This window comes from Ruditapes philippinarum, unplaced genomic scaffold (assembly GCF_026571515.1).
Source record: "Ruditapes philippinarum isolate M1 unplaced genomic scaffold, ASM2657151v2 ctg1010_1_1_1_1, whole genome shotgun sequence".
Lineage (NCBI taxonomy): Eukaryota > Metazoa > Mollusca > Bivalvia > Venerida > Veneridae > Ruditapes > Ruditapes philippinarum.
In genome coordinates this window covers 127,393-151,770 of record NW_026852812.1, presented here as the reverse complement: position 1 = coordinate 151,770, position 24,378 = coordinate 127,393, and the positions used below count along the sequence as shown (strand labels likewise).

Below are 24,378 nucleotides of genomic sequence, written 5' to 3'. Positions count from 1 at the left end.
TAAATTGTTGAAGGCAAATTTTTGGCATATACATAAATTTTGTACTTAATACAAATATATTTTCAGGGATTGTTATATATATCATGTACATACGTAAATGATTTTACTTTCTGGGAAAAGGGTGTAGCCCACAAAAAAAAATCTCAACATTGACCTTTACTTCATGAAGCACCCTTGGCTTCCATTTAGTTTCAAAATTTGGAAGTCAGAGACTACAAAATCTCTGATTTTGGAAGTCACATTATGTAGGTAAAGAAGGAAAAGCATTACGTTTTGGAAGTCACAAGCCAACATGACTCCCAAACACCCATTAACAGAAACCCTGAAGCACTTCCATTGTTATGGCTTCAAATTATGACATCAGCAGATGACATAAGCTTAATTTAGCTTTACAGTCAGGCTCTTGTTTTAAAGAAATAATAATGAAGTTTACAGTATCTACTCTAGAGGAGAAAAGGAAAACAAACTTGGAAACTTCCAATTGTCACACTCGTCATTGATATGGGTAAAAATGTACATTTTTAAATTAACAATGTACATGTATAACAATTAAGCAAACTTTTTCACCCGCGTAATGTTAAATGAAAGCATTATGAATCAAAAAATAGCTTTAGTCTTTTAGTTGTTAAGATGGAACTTCATTGTGCTGTGGTGTGCAACTGAGTTTTTGAGTCATTGGAATGAGTTGCGGCATGAGTTTGAGTCTTGCTAGAGTCATCATCCCTGTTTCCCTTCGTTTCCGTAACTTGTTCAAAGTAGGAAGTATTTAAATTGATTTAAAACAGCTGTAAAATCAAGTTCATAGTGCACTTGTAAAAGTTTGCACTTAAAAATTAACTGTTGAATAAATTTCTTTGTTTATATTATATGTGTCTATAATTCATATTTTGATATTTCACAGTTAAGTATATGCGTGCTTTAAACATTTAAAGTGTGTTTATCGAAGCAATACTTCATTCCTCAAGGTTGTTAAACTGAATCATCTTTAGTATGCATAAACGCATTAATTTTATTACAATGTTTTTCTTTATGGCGATTTCCTTTAAAGTGTGAGTTTATAGTAGTGTAAGAGTTTATAATATCAAATAAAAACAAAAACAATCATATGAAAAGTTTAATATGGCAAAAAAAATACACCCATGTATAAAGTAATACAGGCAAGCCAAATTTATTCACTGTAAAAAAGTCGTGTTTGTTTATGTGTTTAATGTAAACTGGATAGTGTACATGATTTTGGTATAAGTTTCCTGTATATCTACATATCTAGTACATGTGTAGATTGCTATTATCCTAGCATTCTTGACAGTTGAATAATAACTTCACCTGATAAAAGCGAAACTAGGCCAAATTCATACAGCTTGTATTTTGTACAAAGGGAGATAAGAGGGAAATGTTTAAAAGGAAAAAGGTGTTATGTATACAGGATATGAATTGAGGTAGAGGAAATTAGCTGTTAGTTTCTTAGCATGGTCAGTTAAAAAAGATAAAAAAAGGTTGTAAGTTTAATTTGATCTTGATGTAAGATTTGTTTAACCAAGATAGTTAAGATTTGTAGAAATAATCCCAAAATTTTTAACACAGTTTGGATCTTGTTTATTGTGGAAACTTTGATTAGGTATCTTATTAGTGCATATTAAGGTTATCAATAAATATCCGACTAACTGTTAATGATTAATATTGGTTTTTAAGAGAATACACATTATAATTTTGCACCTAAAATGTATTATGTAGATTGGTAGATTCTTGTATTTTAAGACCTCTGGTTATGATACTGAAAGTACGTTTTAACAAGCTAGCTTAAAGCAGATTCATGAAAATCTTGAAAATTTATATTAAAGAAAAATATTGTCAAGTAAACAAAGAAAGTAATTTACACATTACAATTGGCACTAGCATACCATTTAAATTGCCAAAAGCAGAACTTCAAAATTTGCAAAAAAAAAACTTTACTGCGTTAGTCACACAGTAGAAATATAGTGAAAAATACACCCAAATCACTAATTAATTGCATATATCATGTAAATTAGTATTGCATATATCATGTAAATTATTACTTAAATTAGAGTCTTTAACTTTTCTTAAAATCTTGAACATTTTTCTCAGGTTTGATTTTATTAAAAAATTTGGGGCATCTGAAGACATGTGGCTTTAAAGTTACATCATGTACTTGGGTAGCAGTCTGTGCCTTATTTAATAATGATAAGTCTTTCTCTTTAGATAAAAGATAAACAAGTTTGTGACTAATTTTATTGCTCTTGCTGCTCTATTAATTAGTTTATTTAAAACAACAAAAAAGAAAAAGAATTTATTGTGTCAAGTCCTGCTGATCAAGGGCTGTTTTATTACAGTCAAGGCAAGGAAAAGTTTACACACATTAATATTGTATTAGACTGAAGTTAAAGTTTTATCTCTTAAACTCATGAACAGTTCCGCAGTTCTTTGAAAGATATATGAAAAAGCTGGTATATTTGTTTTTTGGGTAATGTCTTGTTTGTAATTATAAACGCTGATAGAATTTATTGTACATGCATTAAGGATTGTATTGCTATCTTTATTTCTGTATTTAATAATAACGCTGAAATTTGACACCAGGTAGTGAACATTTAACTTTATAGACACTGTCGTGACAATTGACATTTTGTATGAAAATTTATAGGCGTGTGCGTTTTGGTTTCTACCTTATGCGATAGGTTTCGTGTTCTTACATGTCACACTATGCTCCGTGTTCAACAAGATGGTAATAAAGAAGTTACGTAATTGTAATATGTATTCTGCGTGTCGTTCGTTTAGTGAACGTGATTAAAAAAAAATGGCTGTACATTTATTTTGTTGCTTGCAAGTTATAAAGATTTTGTAAAGATTAATTTGGTTTTTATTAGGTTTCTGTTTTTGTTGCATTGAAAACGTGCTTGCCTTTGTCAGCTGGCCTTTTTGCTAAAAAAAGGTTAATGCCATCAATTGTAGGTCACTGACCAAGACCTTTAAAGTCTTTTACTTGTACCTCACTGATTAAGAACCATAACACTCCTATGTGTAGATCACTGACTAAGACCCATAACTCTTACTTGTAGATGGCTGATCAAGACCCATATCTTTTACTTGTAGGCTGATCAAAACCCATTACTCTTTTACAAGACCCATAACTTTTACTTGTAGATGGCTGACCAAGACCCATAACTCTTTTACTTGTAGATGGCTGACCAAGACCCATAACTCTTAAACTTTTACTTGTAGGCTGATCAAAACCCATTACTCTTTTACAAGACCCATAACTTTTACATGTAGATGGCTGACCTAGACCCATAACTCTTTTACTTGTAGATGGCTGACCTAGACCCATAACTCTTTTACTTGTAGATGGCTGACCTAGACCCATAACTCTTTTACTTGTAGGCTGACCAAGACCCATAACTCTTACTTGTAGATGGCTGACCAAGATCAATAACTCTGGCACCGTACATTAAATTATTTCCTTCTGTTGCAACTGATGATTTACTATTAAGCTCTGAGAATAGACCAGCACACTGTCCATCTTTTTGTCATTCTTGGTCATATTGCCCTTTGATTTTAGTATGAATTTGTATAATGAAAAACACATCAAAATCAACATTTATTTAATACTGAGGGGATGCATGAACACCTTGCTGATCAGTGGACTTTTTTATGTATGAAACTGTCTGTTACAATTAAAACTGTGATTACATACAAGCCGCAGTAAGTTACCCAGTTGAGGCACAGACAGATTTAGTAGTTCTGTATGTCAGAGACATTCTAAATAGCATAAAATTGTTATGTTACAGAAATTGTCTTTGCTATAAATATTGAAAATTTTGGACTGAATGGTATTGTCAGATGTTTAATTTACTGTAAGAATAAAAACACAAGACTAGTGTTTGGACTTGCATGTTCCATGCCACAAGCAATTAAAGAGCATAGTGTTTTAACACACTGAACCCTGACTGGTATAAATGAAATACTGCTTTGTCACAGACAGTTGCAGATAAAAATGGAACACAGCACACAGACAGAAAGGAATGTCACAGTTTTGAAACAAAAAAGATAATCTCAGTAGGACATGAGTCACAAAAAAAGATTGTCACAGACAGTGGAAGAGCTTAAGTAACGAAAAAAAGAATATAACCAACAATGACCGAGCATGAGTTACAAAAAGCATTATCACAGACAATAGAAGAGCATTGGTCAGTAAAGTAACAAAAGATTTATCACAGATCATGGAAGAGCATGAGAAGCAAAAAAAATCACAGACAATAGAAGAGCATATGTAACAAATAAGGTTTATCAAAGACTATGGAAGAGCATAAGTACTGTAACAAAATATCGTAGATAATGGAAAACCATAAGTAACATTAAAGGTTTATTATAGACCATGGAAGACCAAAAGTAACACAAAAAGGTTTATTACAGACAACCATGGAAGATCATAAGTAACAAAAAATGTTCAATGCAGACCATGGAAGACCATGAGTAACAAAAAAGGTTTATTACAGACAATGGAAGAGCAAGAGTAACAAAAAAATGGTTTAGTTACAGACCATGGAAGACCATAAGTAACAACTTGAGTAACAAATGGTTTAGTAACAAAAGAGGTTTATTACAGATCATGGAAGACCATGAGCAACAGATAAAAATCATCACAAATAATAGTAGAGTAACAGTATAGTAGAGTAGCATGAGTAACAAAAAGGTTTATCACAGACAATAGAAGAGCATAAGTAATAAAAAAGGCTTATCACAGACCATGGAAGAGCATAATTAGCATAATATGGCAGTTAATAAAGACTATAAGTAACTTAAAAAAATGTTGATCAAAGACCATGGTTAAGCATAATTAATAAGTAGCAAAATATATCAGATAATGGAAGAGCATGAGAAACAAAAATGAATAGAAAAAAGAATTTGCTGCTATGATCTTATATAAGTGTTACTCTTTAGCCAGCTGCCATTGTCATCTGATCATGGTCCATCCTGTTCACAATTCATTCTCTTCATATTTTGAAATTTTTCCCTGAAATTAATAAATGGTTTTGTCCAGGTTGAAAGATGTCCTTTTATGATATTTAGCTTGGTTAATATTTTAAAGAATGTTAAACAGCTTTATATTGTGATTAATGGCAACAAGAGATTTATACGTATTAAAAAAAATCATTGTATTTTCTTGCATTTAAATCATCATTGCCCAAAATATTTTGTTTGGAATATTGTATTTGTAATAAATTTAAATTTCAAACAAATTGTAATGATAAAGGATAGTTGGTGTTATGTCCCACTTATTAGGATGCATATAATTTCTTTATAATTTAGATGTTATTTTTATAGAGGAAAAAAATAAAATAGTTTATTGCAAGTCAACTGGAGGGCAAACCGATCTGCGTTACCGGATAGAAAAGGGTCATGACCTAGGGTGCCTTTTGATATTTCTAGGCCATTAACATTGTCGGCCTGACCTCAGTGTTGTAGGTTAGTTAATTATATTTTGTAAAAACTGTAAAACAATTAAACAAAAATGTCAATCAAGATTAAGGCATTAGCAAATTTAACACACAGAATATAAATAGGCATGCATTCTGCATTAGGATAAATGTAATGAGTTAATGAAGCTGGTAAATTATGTTGAAAATTTAAAGCTAATAATGCATGTGTTTAAAATTACACATTTTCAACTATAATTGTGGATTTGTACATAATTATGCGGTTGTGTAAATGTCAATAGCCATCATATATACATCACTATCATCGAGCATGTGGGTATTTATTTGTAATGTGAATTTTCCTACCTTTATTGATAAAAAGATCAAACAGGGGAAAATGTTCACTGGAACATTTTGTTTATACAAGTGTAATACAGCAATACAATACCTGTACACAGGTAAAATATGAGAGGAGTTATTTTTAGAAACAGTCATTGAGGACATATACATGAAGCGTGTGCATACTGGCTATGATTATATCTGTAGCTGAATTAACTGGTAGCTCTTGTTTACCATTCATTGCGCATAGTTTAGATTTTAAAATCCTAGACAGCCGAGGATCTACATGTATATTGGTCGATCATGTACAATACCATATTTATCTGCTTACAAGAGTACATTGAATTTTTGATCAGTGTGTGGAGTTGATCTAAAGTAAATCGAAGATAGTTTTTGATACACAAACATGTGCTATGTTATTCATTGTGTACATTTAGTATTTATAGGTTTATAAATATCTATTTGAATGGTTTAAGTGCTGAGGGTGACGTTTTAAGATTCAGTTCATATGATTATGTTTAATACGTTTATATAATTAAATCGTAGGTTTATTTGACCCGTGTTTAATCTATATTTTTAAAATTGATAGCTTTTGAAATTGAACGTTTTTCATTTCAGAATGAACATACATTTACAAATTGGCCACAAATGCAAAAAATCATCACACCTTTTGTCGAGTTGCATGATTGTAGAAATGATTTTGGGAGGAGTTTTATTATCAGTATGCAACAATAAAAGGCTTAATTATAAGTTAATTGATTGGTACAGAAAAACCTGTTTCTAAAAGACTGATCCCTGGAGAAAAAGGACGTCCCTGTTAGCTGTTAATTGGTTATATATTTATTATGTACTAGTCATTCATAACCAAGGGTCCCCTCCAGCCACCTGGGAAAAACCGGGTGGGGGGTGGGGGGGCAACAACTTTTGCTCTGGTAAAGCCCTGATTAGCAGAGACAGAGTGTTGGTAAATCCCCTCACTACTTTGTTTACTGTTTGTTGCATTTTTGTTAAGAGCTCTGTTTCTGTTGACTTGAATAATATGATTCAGAAAGCATTATTTTGAAAATGACTTCCTGTAGTTGCAAGTTTTCTACTTAAGTGTTTTTTTTTTCAACTGGTGAACAAGTCTTGCTGTATTGTATTGTTACATGTTATGTAATTGTACTGTAATTATTTTATTGGATTTATGGTACTATAATCTGTCAAGTTTATAGTTAGGAAATTAAGAATGATTCTTAGATACTAAGTTTAAAAGTGGCCAATAAATGTTTATTTTTCTGCTGAATTAGTAAGTATAATCTTACCTTATTAGATTAAAACTATTTTATATGATAACTATCTTTAACATAGATGTCAAAAGTTAACCATGAGGAGTTACTGTCTTTGTTCAAAATTTAGTGTACAGTAAAACCTGTGCAAAACAACATTGTTGAGAGATGAAGATTTTGAGAGTTTTGCTATGCTGTAGATAAGTTGAATCTATTGTAAAGTTTTACTTTAATTGAAAACATAAATGGTAAAGGTTCAAAAGAAATGTTCAGAGCCACTTGTCTTGCAAGATGGTGAGAGACTGTAAACTTCTACTCATCTTGCATGCTACACCACTTGTCCTGCATTTCCCCACCCGGCATGATTTTCAAAATTTGCTATACAGCTTTAGATTTTTTTATATAGATATATTTATTTATTTAATGAATACTCAAATATCAATTGGACATGGGGGAAAGTAAGATTGCTGGAATAAACAACTTTAACAAGTTTTTTCATTTAGCAAAAAAGCGCTTAAATCGAGCTGATGTTTTGTGGTATATGAATTGATTGAGAAAACATACAGTGCACATGTTATACTTATTCCAAAATTCCAACCTTTTGGGGGGGGGGGGGGGGTCTTATAGCCAAATGTTGACTATAATACTAGTGGTCTTTTACTTTGGTCATCTAGACATCATCAATTTTCGTTTACAATTTTTCTACTCATCCTGCGGCAAATTCTGTTTGTATTTGGAGTTTTCCATCTTGAGATTCCATTGTTATAGGAGTTTATTCCTTTTAAGAGGGCAACTCTGCAGAGTTTGATCAGCAGTTAAAAGTTTGCTAGCTTTGAAGATGAAAATGGATTTTACAATTTAAGTTTTGCGTATACTTATTAATTATAGAATTTTACAATTTGGAAGTTTTAAAATTAATGCAGTTCAATCAAACTTTTGCTTAAGACAAACACTTAATAAAACCCCATGAAGAAGAAAAACTTGTCAGTATATTATCCTGTTCTAAGAACAACAAGGTGATGGTGCTGGTAGTTTACACGACAGTAAGCCACATTGAGTTTACCATAGCACAGTTAAGACTCAGCCACTATATCGGTCCTGGGTAGGCTGTCAAGCAGTTTACCTGTACTAGTTGCCTTCACTTCCACAAGTAACGGATAACTACTTACGTGCCAGAGCAGAGGTACAGTGCAAATGACCGTAGATAGGATTTCATGATCATTCATAATGAAAGTGACCTGCAACCCCGGGAATCGAACCTGGATCGCCTGATTCAGTTGAATGCTCTACCTATTGAGCTAACCGGACGGTCTAAGAACAACAAAATAATGAAAGTACAATTTCAGAGACCAATTACCTGCAAGGGTGGCTGTCGCTCTATTCTTAAATCTTGGTCCTTTCATACAAGTTTTACTGTAAATGCAATAGACAGTATTATGACACTTTGTTATGTTGTTTTGAATTGTAATAATAAGCATGTTCACTCACTTTAGTTGATAACTGAGATTAAAGAACTGTAAAAAAATTCTAAAACTGCCGAGGAAGTCACTGAAGGCTTATTATTAGGAATTAATTACGTCTTTATTTCGATTTAAATTGGTTGAAATTAAATTTCTCTTTTATATTATTAAAAGAATTTCTCTTTACTTTATTTATTGCAATTCTAATTCATCAGAGCCAGACCTGCTATATATATTCTTTCAAATTAATAATAATGTTTTCTCGTAATATAACACAGTCTGGACTGGCTGGAAAAAAAAGGAAGAACGGGGGAAATATTTTCACTGTCTACATAATCATGTATGTAGTGTGTGTGTCTAGCACCAGTTGTCTATACCGCAAAGCGTTCACTTGACTAGGTTAACGTTTAATGTACTATGGGTTTTATATATGGACTAGATTAAACAGAAAAGCTTTTGTTGTTGGTTAAAAGGGTAGTGTATCTTAAATGTTGATCAATAGTCAGCGTGTGGAAGTGTTACAGTAGTGTTTTAATACTCGTGTACTTTCTGTTTTCTTCTGTTAATTTGCTTTATTGAAAAACTTTTAAATAGCGGATTCGAGGACCCAATTTTCTCTGAGTGAGAAGGCTTAAATACCAATGTAAGTGAAGCAATATTTAGGTCATAGTATTTGTGTGTAGTATAATTCATGAAGTTAATGCGTGGAATAATGTGTTTGGAAAGGGGGGGGAGTGTTATGGATATGCATGATTAATTCCTCTTGGATCAGGAATTCCTTGTGACAGGGAAATCTTTTTTGGGGAGTTACAGACGCTTGGTAATGTACAAAAATTGTGCCGTAGAATACTATTATTGAAATAATGTCTCGTTCTTAACTGATGGCTGTAGTCTTTGTTGTTTATCGGTGGTACAGATTGCAGTTATCATGACATTTTCAAACATACATGTACAGTCGGTGAGATTGGAAATTATTGGACAAGCAATGTTTGTATATTGCGATTACGAATCTTGATTATTGATCCCGGTATGAATAAATTGGTGGTTGAAGCAAACTGCTCATGTATAATCCTTTGTTATTTTGTACTTTACAACACATTCAATTGATGATCACTTTATTTATTGATTTAAAATTTTTTAAGTTTAATGTTAGGATTAGTATTATAAATCAGGGTCTTTTTTCTGGTGGGTTTATTTAAGTGAAGGTAAGGATGCTCTTTTGAATTTTGTTTATTATGAGTTAAGACATTGTTAAACTTAACCTATAAAATAGGTTCATGTACAAAATGTATGATTATTTGACTTGTGATTAAAAAAAAGTTTATTTATACATAGGTAATGGCAAATGATTTAGACAGTTTGTAAAATGTTGCAGACGGAAAGTGAACAAGCTAATTAAAAACATGACATTTGATATTATAAATATAACATTGTGCAGAAACAGTACAAACATTTTCTCTTGATATAAATCGATACAATTCTGATGTTATCTTTATTTGAGCCGCGTCACGACAAAACCAACATAATGGGTTTGCGACCAGCATGGATCCAGACCAGCCTGCGCATCAGTGCAGTCTGATCAGGATCCATGCTGTTTGTTTACAAACCCTATAGCAAGTAGAGAAGCATGGATCCTGATCAGACTGCGCGGATGCGCAGGCTGGTCTGGATCCATGCTGGTCGCAAACGCACTACGTTGGTTTTGTCATGACACGGCTCATTTCATATATATATATATATATATACAGTCTATATTTGTAAACATGTTTGTACAGAAAAAAAAATTCAATGTAATTATTGAGTATTTTGTTACAGCTGCTTGTTTATAAATTAAAGATCTGTCTGCTTGTATATGTTATAAAAGTAAAAAATATATAGATAATATTTTATAATATGGATTTTTTTCAAGGCCTACAACTGCTACGTTAAATATTATTACACAGTTCACAGCATTAGAAACTGACGGCAAGTCTGATTTATGTACATGAGGTTGAGCTTTAGATTCGACTTGTTTTTACTGTCTGGTTTTATACCAGTGTTATTGTGTAAATGTTTTCTGTGTTAGTCATCTACTGAGCTGTCTTTAAAAAGAGTATGGCAAAATGAAATTTTTAATTTGCGTATTTTATGCTGGTATAAACTGAGCTATTTTAAGGATAATTAGAAACTTATACAAAGTTCTCACATTCATTTGTGTTATTAATTAGTGGTTGATTATGATTATTTAGTTGAAAGGGGCTCCTCGTTAACATTTGTTACAATTGTTTTAAATATGTATATATCCTTTGCCACAAGAATAAAAACTGCAGCAGTAATGATTCCCTGAGCAGTACTGTAATGTAGCATCTTCATCCCCACCCCCTCCTTATTCATACACTCCGATTTAAAAAAAAATCCCCAAAAAGTGTCATTATGATAGGCAAAACAGTATCAATGACTGATTTTTAAAAATTCAAAAATTGCATTCCCCAGTACATTATTCTTTGATTATAATAGCCTGTGTAGAACCACAATAGTCTATAGCCTAGACTGGTTTATACTTACTTTTACTGCTTTGATAATTTTTTTCCAATAACAAAAAACATATATCAGTTTTTGTTTAATTCTATAATTCAGTAGCTACATTATGCTCTCTTTTTCCTTTTAATCATGTTTTCTTTTTTTGTATTCATTATATTTTATAAACATTTTCATTTAAGTGGTTGAAATGAAATAGAGCTTAACAAACAGATTATAATATTGTAATTTTGAATTTCTTAACCCTTGTGTTAATGCTAAATTATACGAATGGAGAACAAAAACTTAAAACACTCTCAGGCAAGATTGTATCATTTTACAGTGCAGATTGGTGAAATTATCTTCAGATTTCGTGTGTGTATTGAAATTTTACACGAGGGCCCCCAACATTTATGACTAGGGAGATTATCTCAGTTGAAACAGCGGTGATTGTGAGTGTGTACTGTTTATACATGAGGATTGTTTGTACATGTCCGATGGTATCACTATAATGTTTTCTTTGAGTGCACAGTAACCTGATCGTGAACTTGTTTGAAGTATTTAAGTCATGCGTGGGTGCACAAGTCATAGCCAGTGATTTAGGAAGTGTTTGTGTAGAGTTGTGTTGTGGTGAAAAGCGTGTGTGTGTAAAATAACTGGGAATAATAGCAGGTCATTCATAATAACATTTCACAATATATGACTACCGTTAAAACGTGTATTAAACCTGTCTTTTTCATTGTTTAATGAGTGTGCATTCTTTGTGTAATGAATATTAGATTACAGGCTATTTATAGCTGAGGATATTTTGGCAAATTGGTTTTGTATTGGATTATAGGAAGGACTAGCTGAATTATAGTTAAATATTTAGCAAGTGGAATCTATTGATATATAAAGTGTCCGCCTTTATCTCCTTTGCCTTCGTTATCAGGTAGTTAGCTGAAAATCATGTCAACTGATACTGATATTACATCAATATAATATTCTCATGTACATTATAATATAGTTGTAAATCTAAACTTAAACATATATATACATGTATATATAAAGCCTTAGTACATTAACCTTGTCTTTACTTTGGAAAACCTTTGTGTTGGTACATTGAAGTTGTATGATATTGATTAATAATTTATATTCTGAACTGTTTGGAATTAAGATGTACTCTTTTAACTTGTTTGACTGAAAATGTGCTTTGAATTGTTTATTTAAAAAGAACACAGGTAGGTATTTAAAGTTTGGGTTTGTGATATCAAAGGTGAAGTAATTATGACAGTTGCATGCCAGTTGCCAGTTAGATTATAAAAGAAGGAAAGATTTAAAGAACTATTTAAATCTGGACATAAATGAATAACAACAACTGATTTGATTGTTAAGTTTCCTCTCAATGGAGTAAATAGTGATGGATATTTCATATAGTGAAAATGTTCTTAATGGATATCAAAGGAGGATTTTATTAAAGCTATTAATTTGATGGTTGCTTCTTTATGGGTTATAAAGTTTCTTTATTGATGCTGGCAGCAAAAAAAACAACACCTACTGAATTCTGATATTTTGTTCTTTATGAAAACTACAATATTCATGCGTGAAGTTTGATTCTTTATTGATGCTAGAATTTTACTGAACTTTTAATTCTTTGCTTGGTTCTTTATGAACACCAGTAGATAACTGACTTTGACTTGAAATTTTGAAGTTTCTTTATGACTACCAGCGAATAACATAATTCTGAATTTGATGTTTGGTTCTTTGATGTTACCAGGAGATGACAGCCACTGGACAAGTTGACAATTCTTTATGGATACCAGTATTTGACTGAATTTCCAGTGCTTTTCCTGATAAAATTATTTAAAGTTCTTTATGGATACCAGTATTTGACTGAATTTCCAGTGCTTTTCCTGATAAAATTATTTAAAGTTCTTTATGGATACCAGTATTTGACTGAATTTCCAGTGCTTTTCCTGATAAAATTATTTAAAGTTCTTTATGGATACCAGTATTTGACTGAATTTCCAGTGCTTTTCCTGATAAAATTATTTAAAGTTCTTTATGGATACCAGTATTTGACTGAATTTCCAGTGCTTTTCCTGATAAAATTATTTAAAGTTCTTTATGGATACCATCAAAAATTATTTAAAGTTCTTTATGGATACCATCATTTGACTTGAATGAATACAAATTACTTCTGTTTTTTATTGATACAAGCAGGTGATTCAGTTATGAATGGATTCTGAATGTTGATGAAATGTTTACTTCTGGGTAGATATCTGAAGAAAATGAATGAATGTTTATTCTTGACAAATATTAGTCCATGCCAGATGATACATTTCTCTGCTGGGGGACATCACCAGTTGTAAAAGACTGCTGTGAGCTTTAGGGATATAAATGATGGTTTCTGTGAAGTTTATTTGGGATATGAATTAGACATGGCCATGTATATTGGATCATCGATTAAAAAAAGAAATGATATTGTGAAGCTTAGAGATGTTTTTGATAAAAAAAAAACATTTTGTGAGGAAAACTGAAATAAAATATTTAAATTAAGCAGAATGATAGTAATATATTTAACTAAGTTAAATGTTAAAATTGTGAGCAAGGTTGCTTATGATGACAGAAAAAGAAATATAATGAAAAGCAGAAAATTGGTGTACAACTACTAGTACAAGTGGATTTAATTACAAGGAAATTTATGTTAATGAAATTTGTATAGTTTTTGGTTTAGGAAAGAGCAAGTTTTAAAAAAAAAATGGGGGGGATGTGAAAGTACTTTACTGGGTTATTGAGAATTTTTATATTGTCATCGGTGGCAAGTGATTCTACACATGCACCCTGTGCCGTCTGATCGTGATTTTCACTATTTCAGCTAGTGAAAATTCCCCTTCACTTGATAAATGGTTTTGTCCAGATAGTAAGATGGACAAGTCCATTTAAGATAATTAGTGTGGTAAGGGTCTGTCTATAACATAAATTCAGGAATATTAAACATATGATTTTGTTCTTCTTTCAGGACCAGAACAATGTAGTAACTATGTCTCCTACCATAATGACATTGGTACCCTAGGGAAACCACCTTCTCCTTAGCTGTCATCTCAGTGCAAGACAACAGGTAAATATCTTTCTCTGATATCACTGTATCAAAAGACTTCATTGAAAACAATATCATAGCTGTAAGATGGATTTAAAAGTACAAGTATTCAATAGATCAGAATGCCATTTTAAATACAGATCTGTTTATTATTTTTTCTCCCCCTATTTATCTATTTATACACGGTAACAATTAGGTTGATAGAATGTTTTTACCGCCATTACAGAGTGAATTTAAACACTGTTAAATTTTATCATTTTAGATGGAAACAATGTTGTCATTGTAAATCTGTTTGCGATCAAAAATGAAAATTCTTTTCTGTATTATTAGGGCGTGAATTTTCCTTGTACTGCATGAGGTCATTTTCACAGACGGTTAGAAACATTAAGTCAGTTATCACTGTGTATGAATATTGATTTTTACAGCCGCATCGCATCGGTTGTAAGCTTGTCTTTCAAAAACATCTGATCGGAAATTGTACATGTGTATTGACCAAGTTTGAGATACATGAGAGAGACGTTTAACAATGAGAAATTTAGTAAAGGTTATTTGCTTTTATTGGTTCTTTTCTTTAGTTACGTGAAGTGCCTTACACTTCTGTTAGATAAATGCTCTATTGATTTAGTCGATGGCTTATACATGGTGATATTAATGTAAATAAATACCGAGTTATCGGTTATTTAACCGCATTGCAACAGATAGTAAAATGTTACATGCAATAAGCTGTTAATGTTAGCGAGGTAAACCATTCATTGTCCGTACATGTTTTATTTTCTTTATCTTGTTTGTGATATATGAAACTGCAGTAAAGCGGAAAATGCGACAAGTGTGCAAGTTTGTAGGTCAAACAATAAATACCTCATGTATGTATTTGTGGAAATGTTCGTTTTCGATTTAAGCGTAACCTTGTAATAATGATATTCGCTACTAAAAATGAGCTCGTGTTAATATTGTGCATAAAGTGGTAGTGTGTAGTTTAACAGTGTAAATATTTTATGTCTATAGGGCAAATGGGGGGGGATATGAATTATAATATATAAAATGTATGCTTTGCATAACATAATGACAGTTTAATAATTGTATAGTTAAAAGATAAACAATCTGATAGGAAGAATATGATGAAAGTTTTTAGTACATAGATGGTTATTGCTGATGAATTAACAAAATAAAATTTATATCATTCTGAGCTGAATTTTTTTTCACATTTTCTCTGGCAAGGAATGCAGGCATCGAAAAATATTTTCAGAGTCACTCATCCATCGAGTTCTCTTTAATGCAGCGGACTAATAGAATTTTTAAATCTTTGGAATGTTTTTGGAAAATAAGCAGCAAAACTTATTAAATGTGACATAGAATTAAAATCCCACCCTAGCAATGAAATTTTTTTTTACAAATTTCTTGAAGAAGATGTTGTTTTTCAGCGAGAACATGGATTTGTAAGTTATTTCAATATACATGTAATAATACCATCTGGTCTGATGTAGTGATTTATAAATGTTTGGAGAGAGGAAATAACACAGGTAAATTCTGTTATCCATGAGCAGGTTTCAAAGAGGTACAGTTTAGAAAAGACTGTACATCTGATAGAAAGCAGCTCTGCTCACACAAATAGTGCATAATTGTTTGCAAAATTTATTATCACATTTTGTGAAAAGCAAAAAAAAACCACCACTCTCTAGGAAGCTTTAGTAGACAATTGATTAGATGTGTTGTATTTGGAATATGTTACATCAGACAGAGATGCTGTGTTGAATCAGGCTGTATATCCCATACTGTAAATCTTGTCATTTTGAGATATTGGGTGAAAATTATTTGTTATACATGGGCATGACATTTTGCAGAGCCAACTGGTTTTAAAGATATTAAAAAAGTCAGGTTTTGTTGTGTAGGCTTGTGTTGGGAGGGGGATAATCAGCATGTATAAACTTTATCTTCCCCCTAAGTTTTAAAATCTGAAATAAATTTTGAAAAAAAAAAAGATCATTGAAAAGTACTCTAGAATTTTTTGTAATACATAATAAAATTTTTTATTTAAAAACTTTTAATCAATTCTTACTTAAATCTTGTGAGCATTTTGCATTAATTATTTCTAGGTGAAGTTTAAATATAAAAAATCATGGTACTGGCTAAAATCACTCATTAGTCACTCAATACTACAATATTTGTGTCAATCATGATATTTCTATGTTATGTTCAGATAAGACTGGTTAAAGTTTTAAAGGAAATTCATAAGGCCCATGCAATGAAAAGCCTTGTGAACACTTCAGAAATTTTTGATCTGGTCCTTCTTTAAACATGCTGAAAATATTTTTGTCTGGAGAATATCTGTGTCAAGGTTGACTGTAAGATATACGAGGTCAAAAAAAAGGGGGTCAGTGTTTAATGTGATAGTATTTAAGAAATATTGTGGTGACATTAAAATTGATTATCTTTTTATTGATGATATAGGTTCAGGTTTGAATAATAGGTCATTTGAAATAAAAACTAGGTCACTGACTTGTATCTTGTTAATGCTGTAGCAATTTAATCTCTGTGTCTGAGTGGCTTAATTCACCAATTTCAAATCTGCTCTACTTGAATCCAGCAATGGACTTTAAATTATTTCAAGGTAACGCTATCCTGATACCCTATGCCAAGGCAATACACTGTTGGAAAAGTCCATTTATATGTAAATGTTGTTACTTTCAGGTTGTGTAACTTTAGTGCTCAGAAGTGCAGTGACTCTGGTTTACATATATAACTGAGTGGAGGTGACTCCACGCTTCATGGAAAACGGCAAAACGTTTCAAGCAGTGAAGAGACCGAGATTAGACGTGCCAGCCACTAGTAAGTTTTTGTAACACTTTAATTTGGATTTATGTCAGCATTGGAGTTATGTCAGCAAAAGCAAATAGTATTGCCCTTTTCTTTTATTGCTCTTTTAATTTTTAAGAATTTGATTAAACTAAGCAAGTGGTAACTGTTTCTTATGTATGTATCAGTCTGACAGACTATACTTTATGCACAGAACAATGTATCAGTCTGACCAGGCAACACAATGCACAGAACAATGTAACAGTCTGACCAGACAACACAATGCACAGAACAATGTATCAGTTTGACCAGATAACATAATGCACAGAACAATGTAACAGTCTGACCAGACAAGACAATGCACAGAACAATGTATCAGTCTGACCAGACAACACAATGCACAGAACAATGTATCAGTCTGCCAGGCAACACAATGCACAGAACAATGTATCAGTCTGACCAGTAACACAATGCACAAAACAATGTATCAGTCTGACCAGACAGCACAATGCACAGAACAATGTAACAGTCTGACCAGAGAACACAATGCACAGAACAATGTATCAGCTCAATTAACAGAACAATGTATTAGTCTGACCTGACTATACAATGCACAAAACAATGTATCAGTCTATTTAGACTTTGATAATAATCTGACTTAAATTAACTTTGAAAATTGTTTTAATTGAACAAAAATTCAGTACAAGCAACCACTGCCTTAACCTGCTTTTATTTGTGTAATGGGTTTGCCCAGCTTTGAATTTGGAACAGTCCATTCAAAGTTAAAAGGATTTATTATCAAAATACAAGAATTGAGCTATTACCAGTACAGAGCCTGGTCAGATTGCACACATTTGTAGTAAGCATAGTTCTATACTGGTGGCAAAGGCTTGTGACCTTCATGTCTAGCAGGTTGATGGTTAAGTCATATCCTAAACTGAAGTACATGTATTGGTCTTGTAACTTTAAATGATGAGTATAATCTAATTAGGAAATAAATATGATAACAAAAGGATATAAAATCGAGTTGTTAAGTACACAATATGCAATATATGTTTGATAAGGGGGAAATGTAAAAATAATTATTAAGATTAACAAAAAAAAGTTATTATGAGAGTAATTAGGTATTTGTAACTTGTTAGTACATTTGTTCTTTAGTTGTATGTGACCCTGCATATCATTTTAATTATAAGTAGGTTTACGATGTGAAGATTATCTTATTAAGTGAGTTTTTTTTTAATGAAAGACATAATAGTATGTGTACAATTTATATTCTTGCATATCAAACAGGATTATCTACCGTTTACACCAGTGCTAGAAAAACCTGTCTTGCACCCCCCATGTAAGACAATTTAGCGTGCTTTAAATGACGTCATTGCCCCACGTCATTTATAAATGAATTGCATTCTTAGGATGACGTCATTTACCATTATGAATGAATTTGTAAGTTCAGAAGCTACTATAAGAAAAAATGCATAATGAGAATTTTATTTTACGTAATTTCTGTTCTGAAAATAATTGATATGTAATATACAAGAAAAAGAATCAAACACCGGCTGTCGGTACAGACAGGAATATCTAGCTCTCTGGTAACTGTTTAGCGGAAACTCGGCAGAGCCTCTTACCACCTTTAACAAATACCCTTGAGCTAGATATTCCGGTCTGTACTGGCAGACAGTGTAAATTCTTATAGTCTTTACTTAGATCTATGAAATGGTCAGTCTTTGATATTCAGTGTTATTGTTGAGTGAGCTCAAACCCAAAGTCTCATTGTCTAAAAAGATATAACTTATCCATTACTCTTACTTCTGGTTTAATTGAATTTGCCAACTTTTTAAAAGCTTTACCCCACATTAAACATTCATTTATCAAACTTTGTTTAGTTTCTTAAGAAGTAATACACTAATCTAAATGATAGGGTGAAAACTTTATGATATTGTTTTAAAAAGATTGTGTTATTTGTCATTATTTTATATGTTTTTGATTTTGTTATAATAAAAATATAACACTTTGTATTTAACAGTGGCTAGTATACGTGGACCAATTCCGAATGGGCCAATGCACCCGCGGCCTCTTATTGCCCTATTGGACGGGAGAGATTGCTCTGTAGAGATGCCAATCTTAAAGGACGTGGCGACAGTGGCATTCTGCGACGCTCAGTCAACCTCGGAAATACATGAAAAGGTATACACAACAAATTATATGATAATAATGTCCATGGATAGTTGTCTGCTGTATTGCTATATATTTATATATATTGACAATTGTCCTTTGCTAATAACATTTAAATGTACACTTCTTCTATTGATCTGAGGATACAATGAAACTTGAAGTCTTTTCTGCTAAGAGCTATTTAGTGAATATCACATAGATGTTATCACTAGGTGGGGATGAGAGAAATTAGATATATTTGGAAGAAAGGTGATGTACTCCAAGTGTTAATATTTGCATCCTTTGCACGTCAGCATTACGTAGATTTGTGAAGAGCAATACTATACATTATCACATCTCAAACTATCAGAAATAGGTGAGCAGAAGTGAGCAATGTATTTCAAGTGTTTGTTTACAAAGAACCCACTTTCTTCAGTTAAATTATTCCAATAAAATAAAGAAATTTGAATTCTTGTGCTCTCAAATTGCATGAACTTTTTTCCGAGCCTTTTCCTGCCTCAGGTGGTAATAACTTTTGATCTGTCATGTTAAACTTTAGTTTTAAATAGCTATTGTCTTTGTTCTTAAGTTTCACATATCACCAGTGATGCTATACTTTGTTCTGTCTTTTAAATTACATTGTAGTATAGCTTGTCAAATGTTAAGATCTGTTTATACTCTTATATTAATGTATTTTTAAAACAGTTTTGTTGATACAGTATTAAACTTCGATAAAAAAAAATTTCCAATATTACATAGAAGAATACCTCACGATTCCTTCAATTGATAATTTTCTTATTGTATGTACCTTTTAACAAAGTATATTCACTGGCATGTAAATAGAAAAAATTGTAGCTTTAAAAGCCTTTATCAATATGTAAGAATAACCAGTAATTATTTTCACACTTAAAAAAAAAATATTTTAACACTTGAGGAAAATTAGATAAGCAAATGTAACATGTTGCATACAAGTAGCAATACTTGTAGTAATGATGATAGAATAAAACCAGGCCAGCTTGTGTGTCCATGCTGTCAGTATTGTGTTAAAAGTTATACCTTTCTATGGTGTGAAGTTACCTAAGCTGGCCAGTTAAAGGACTGTGGTTCACCTGTGTCAAAGTTTGTCTGTGGCTGAGTGGTTAAATTTGTTGATATCAAAACACTTGTCTTTAAAAAAAATTGTGCAAAAGAAAACCTTTTTTGGGATACCTTTGTGTCACATACTGGTCATGACATTATGTGTTACACATGGGTTTTGACATGTGAGTCACATATTGATCATGACATGTGTCACACAGGTCACAACATTTGTGTTACACACTAGTCATGACATATGTGTCACACTCATCATGACATTTGTGTCACACTCATCATGACATTTGTGTCACACTAGTCATGACATTTGTGTCACACTCATCATGACATTTGTGTCATACACTGTTCATAACATTTTTGTAACACTAGTCATGACATTTGTGTCACACTCATGACATTTGTGTCACGCTCGTCATGACATTTGTGTCACACACTGTTCATGATTTTTAACAATGTTACACACTGTTGGGAACTTTTGTGTCATACATTAATTAATAGTTTACAGTATGCTGAATGTAATACATCACAAGTTAAAAGGGACCATTTCATGTCACAGACTGATGATGATATAACAAGCTGACAACCTAGTATGAGACAATAAATTTTTGTCAAATGTTTTAAGAAATATTTTTATTACAGGTGTTAAATGAGGCTGTTGGGGCCTTGATGTGGCACTCTATAACTTTAACCAAAGAAGATTTAGAAAAATTCAAAAGTTTGCGTGTTATAGTACGGATAGGGAGTGGCTATGATAATGTAGACGTAAAAGCTGCAGGCGAATTTGGTAAGTACGCTTGCAAACATTTTACCGAAATGCTTGTATACTGGCAGAATGCATTGTTGACAACGCTTTGTCGTCAGTACAGGTCCAGACCAACATGTTCTGCATGTACATGAAAAAAAATTAACTATGGACATTACCAAATTAAAAGTTGGGCTTCAACAATTCAAAAAAGATACAATTCATGAATCTGTAGTTAAAGTTGAAAAGGTTATAATCAGGAGTTTTGCATTCGTACACAACCTGCAAGTACAACAGGAGAACCTTTTTACTGTGGCATATGACTTCAAAAGGGTAAAATTGAAAATGTTGCAGGCCTGGTTTGATTTTGTTTATGGACGGTACTGGGAAGTCCCAGGCTACTGCTGTCTAAGGGCCTAGCTCTAGCTAAAGCAAAATGTATTTTTTCTTCTTTATGACAGCATGACAGGTTATTAACCTGTAACCTGTTACCATTAATGATTATAAGAAATGTGAAACCTTCTTTACTCATCATCACAAGAAATAAAGGTAGGAGGGAAAAAATTGTATCAGTGCAAAAATTTATTTCATGTTTCTTATTGTCTTATTCATGTTTTGAAAATGATGATTATTTTGTCATATAAATTTTTTATACCAGGTTTTAGTATTGCAGTCAGGACTGTCGGCTTGTTAATAGTATTATGAAGAAAGGGAGACAACTTGCTGCATTAACATGTAGAGTTTTGTACAAGTTATCCTTGAAATTGTAACAAAAAGAAATATAGTCATTTCTAATGTTATTATTTCCAACATTCAGGAATAGCAGTGTGCAATGTGCCAGGATATGGCGTAGAGGAAGTGGCTGATTCAACAATTTGTTTGATATTGAACTTATATAGAAGAACGTACTGGCTAGCTAACATGGTACGAGAAGGAAAGAAAGTTAGCGGCCCTGAAGGATTACGCGAGGCGGCATCCGGTTCAGCAAGAATTCGCGGCGATACACTGGGAATAGTTGGTCTGGGTCGTGTTGGATCGGCCGTGGCCCTGAGAGCTAAAGTGTTTGGGTTTAATGTCATATTTTATGATCCATATTTACCAGATGGAGTTGAAAAATCATTAGGTAAGATTTTGGAACTTTCCCGGCCTCATCACAAACCAGATTATTATTATTGATTAGTTATGATGATTTGCAACATATTTCAGAAATGATCAATCTAATATCAATAAAATGTAAGACCTAGGGAATGATGTTTTCACCGCTTTCTTTATAAATGTTGAGTAACTGTATCTGATATTTTTCAAGCACAAGTTACACTTACAAGATCTTGATGCTTCTTGAAATGACTTAGTAGATGACAATATGCAGATTGATCTTTGCTGTAGCTTTTGTTGAGAAATTGGCCGTTATTAGTGGAATACACGAATTTGTTTTTTTTCCCATGATTTTCAGGTATCACACGGGTATACACACTGCAAGATCTTCTGTTTCAAAGCGACTGTGTCTCACTACATTGCAACCTTAACGAGCATAACCACCATCTCATCAATGACTATACCATTAAACAAATGAGACCTGGTAAGTCGCCACGTAAGTGCAACATATTAGTACTCACACGCTAGTCGCTCAGTATACTACATTCTCTGAAGAGGACTGGGTGAGTGAGGGTACCATATATAGTGACCTCAGTGGCTAAGTGGATTACGGTAACTGTTTTCTTCTCTGATAAAGAGGACATGGCGAGTAAGGGTACCATTTCTGTCTTTATTGTGACCTCAGTGTTGCTTAGTCGGTTATGGTCACTGTTTTTCCTCTGATGAAGGGGACTTGACAATTAAGGGAACTGTTTATAGTGAGTGACCTTCGTGGCTAAATTGGTAGCGGTCATTGTTTCACTTTCTGATGAGGACTTGGCGAGTGAAGGTACCATTTCTGTGGTAGCGGTGGCCTCATAGGTCAAGTTGTTACCGTGGCTGGCTTTGAATCATATGTCTATCACATGTGTTTGTTTTTGAATCAGGGGTGAAGGACTTTTAATTCTTTAATGTCTGCAAGGTATCCATATAACTTACTCGAAGTTGGTGGTTCTACTGGCATTAAAGGCACATTATGCCTTAGAAATCTACATTTATTAGATTCTTTAGAAATGTCAAACATGTGTTTAATAATGTTTTAATAATGGATTAAGAGCATGTTAAACAGCTGGAGAAAGTAGTGCTGAATGTGTAGTAATGTGTTGTAAAGAAAGCAAAATGTAAACAAAGTAGTATTTTGACTAAATTCTAATTCAATATCATTATATCAATTACCAACAAGGAAAAAGAAGCAAAAATACTTCATCTATATAGATTATGTACAAATAATATGAATAATAATAATTGTGAAGAGAAGTCCTTCTTTATATCAGGTACAAGGTCTACAGTTATAGCTGGAAACAAAATTGTTATGGCATGAATATGTATTTGTTGCTTGACAGTAAAAAGTTTACTTAGGAAAAAAAAAAGCATTAGTTGTATTTCATTTACAAGACTTATTAGGAGACAGAAATGGTGATGCTTTGTTTAATTATGATACAGCATCTTTTGCAACAATCTTTTGGAATTGCAGTTTTGGTAAATCTTGAATATTTTGTCACCTTAGTGCAGTAACAGATTAAGTCCTTTTAAATTTATTTGGAGTTAACCAGTAATTTCACTAATGTGATGATTTGTGACTGTTTATACCTTAACAAATGCTTTGATACTCGGAAATAACAGGAACAGTGCAATTGCATTTGGTTAAAGGTGTTTCTTTATTGCGAGTATTTTAGTCATGGACAATTTTCGTAAATATTTATTTTAAAACAGTAGTATACTTGTAACATTACAGGAGCGTTTCTTGTGAACACAGCACGTGGAGGTCTTGTAGATGAACATGCCCTAGCCTCAGCATTAAAGGATGGCAGAGTACGGGCAGCAGCCCTTGATGTACACGAGAATGAACCATTTGTTATATCACAAAGTAAGACTCACCAAGTTAATGTGAAGATGATAATATTATATTGCCGAAATTTAGAGTAGATTAACAACTAGATTTGCACATTTATAACTAAAATTTTCTATTCTACTGTGTAGATAGAAAAACAAATATATTGAGCAACACCAATTAGCTAACATTTAACTAGACCAAAAAATCCTGAAAAAGGACCTGCAGTGATTTTTTTCCAATTTTCAAGACAACCTGTGGCTTTCTAAAGGGGAAAATAAAGTGCGATAAATCAGAAAAGAGGAAAATGGAATTCCAACAACTGAGAATGGAACTTGCCCACAAATTTTATAAAGTTTTCAATTTCAATTCAATTTAACATACATGGTACATAGCAGAGGCTATAGGGACAGCTTTCTGTCTTCTAGCTGATATATTAAGTCAGATGCTGTTAAGTCATTGTTCTGGTGAAGAAGTGCACAGGGCATTTCAGGGGAAAATACTAGCTTTTTTAGGGGAAAATATACCTATTTTGAGCTAGGGGAAGCTGTAAAATACAGG

The 24,378-nt window shown here is 32.4% G+C and overlaps 2 protein-coding genes across 9 annotated transcripts in view; one reads left to right on the top strand and one right to left on the bottom strand.

The window, feature by feature from the left end:
- Window positions 1-24,378, top strand: part of LOC132725116 (C-terminal-binding protein-like) — a 38,681-nt gene that overhangs the window by 7,280 nt on the left and 7,023 nt on the right. The window contains exons 1-8 of one of the 8 annotated variants that reach the window (XM_060710239.1): window positions 1,414-1,436; window positions 13,994-14,092; window positions 16,760-16,897; window positions 18,888-19,048; window positions 20,750-20,894; window positions 21,670-21,975; window positions 22,306-22,443; window positions 23,722-23,853. In XM_060710239.1, the coding sequence (XP_060566222.1) occupies window positions 16,837-16,897; window positions 18,888-19,048; window positions 20,750-20,894; window positions 21,670-21,975; window positions 22,306-22,443; window positions 23,722-23,853 (943 nt within the window). In that variant the 5' untranslated portion in view covers window positions 1,414-1,436; window positions 13,994-14,092; window positions 16,760-16,836. Of the gene's footprint in view, window positions 1-1,413; window positions 1,437-8,927; window positions 9,140-9,291; window positions 9,317-11,514; window positions 11,665-11,694; window positions 11,924-13,993; window positions 14,093-16,759; window positions 16,898-18,887; window positions 19,049-20,749; window positions 20,895-21,669; window positions 21,976-22,305; window positions 22,444-23,721; window positions 23,854-24,378 lie in introns of those variants that run through there. The other 7 variants (XM_060710204.1, XM_060710226.1, XM_060710217.1 and 4 more) reach the window with 7 other exon arrangements.
- On the bottom strand, window positions 3,080-3,409 carry LOC132725100 (uncharacterized). The gene has a single exon (XM_060710114.1). It carries the CDS (start codon window positions 3,407-3,409, stop codon window positions 3,080-3,082), a length of 330 nt encoding a protein of 109 aa, XP_060566097.1.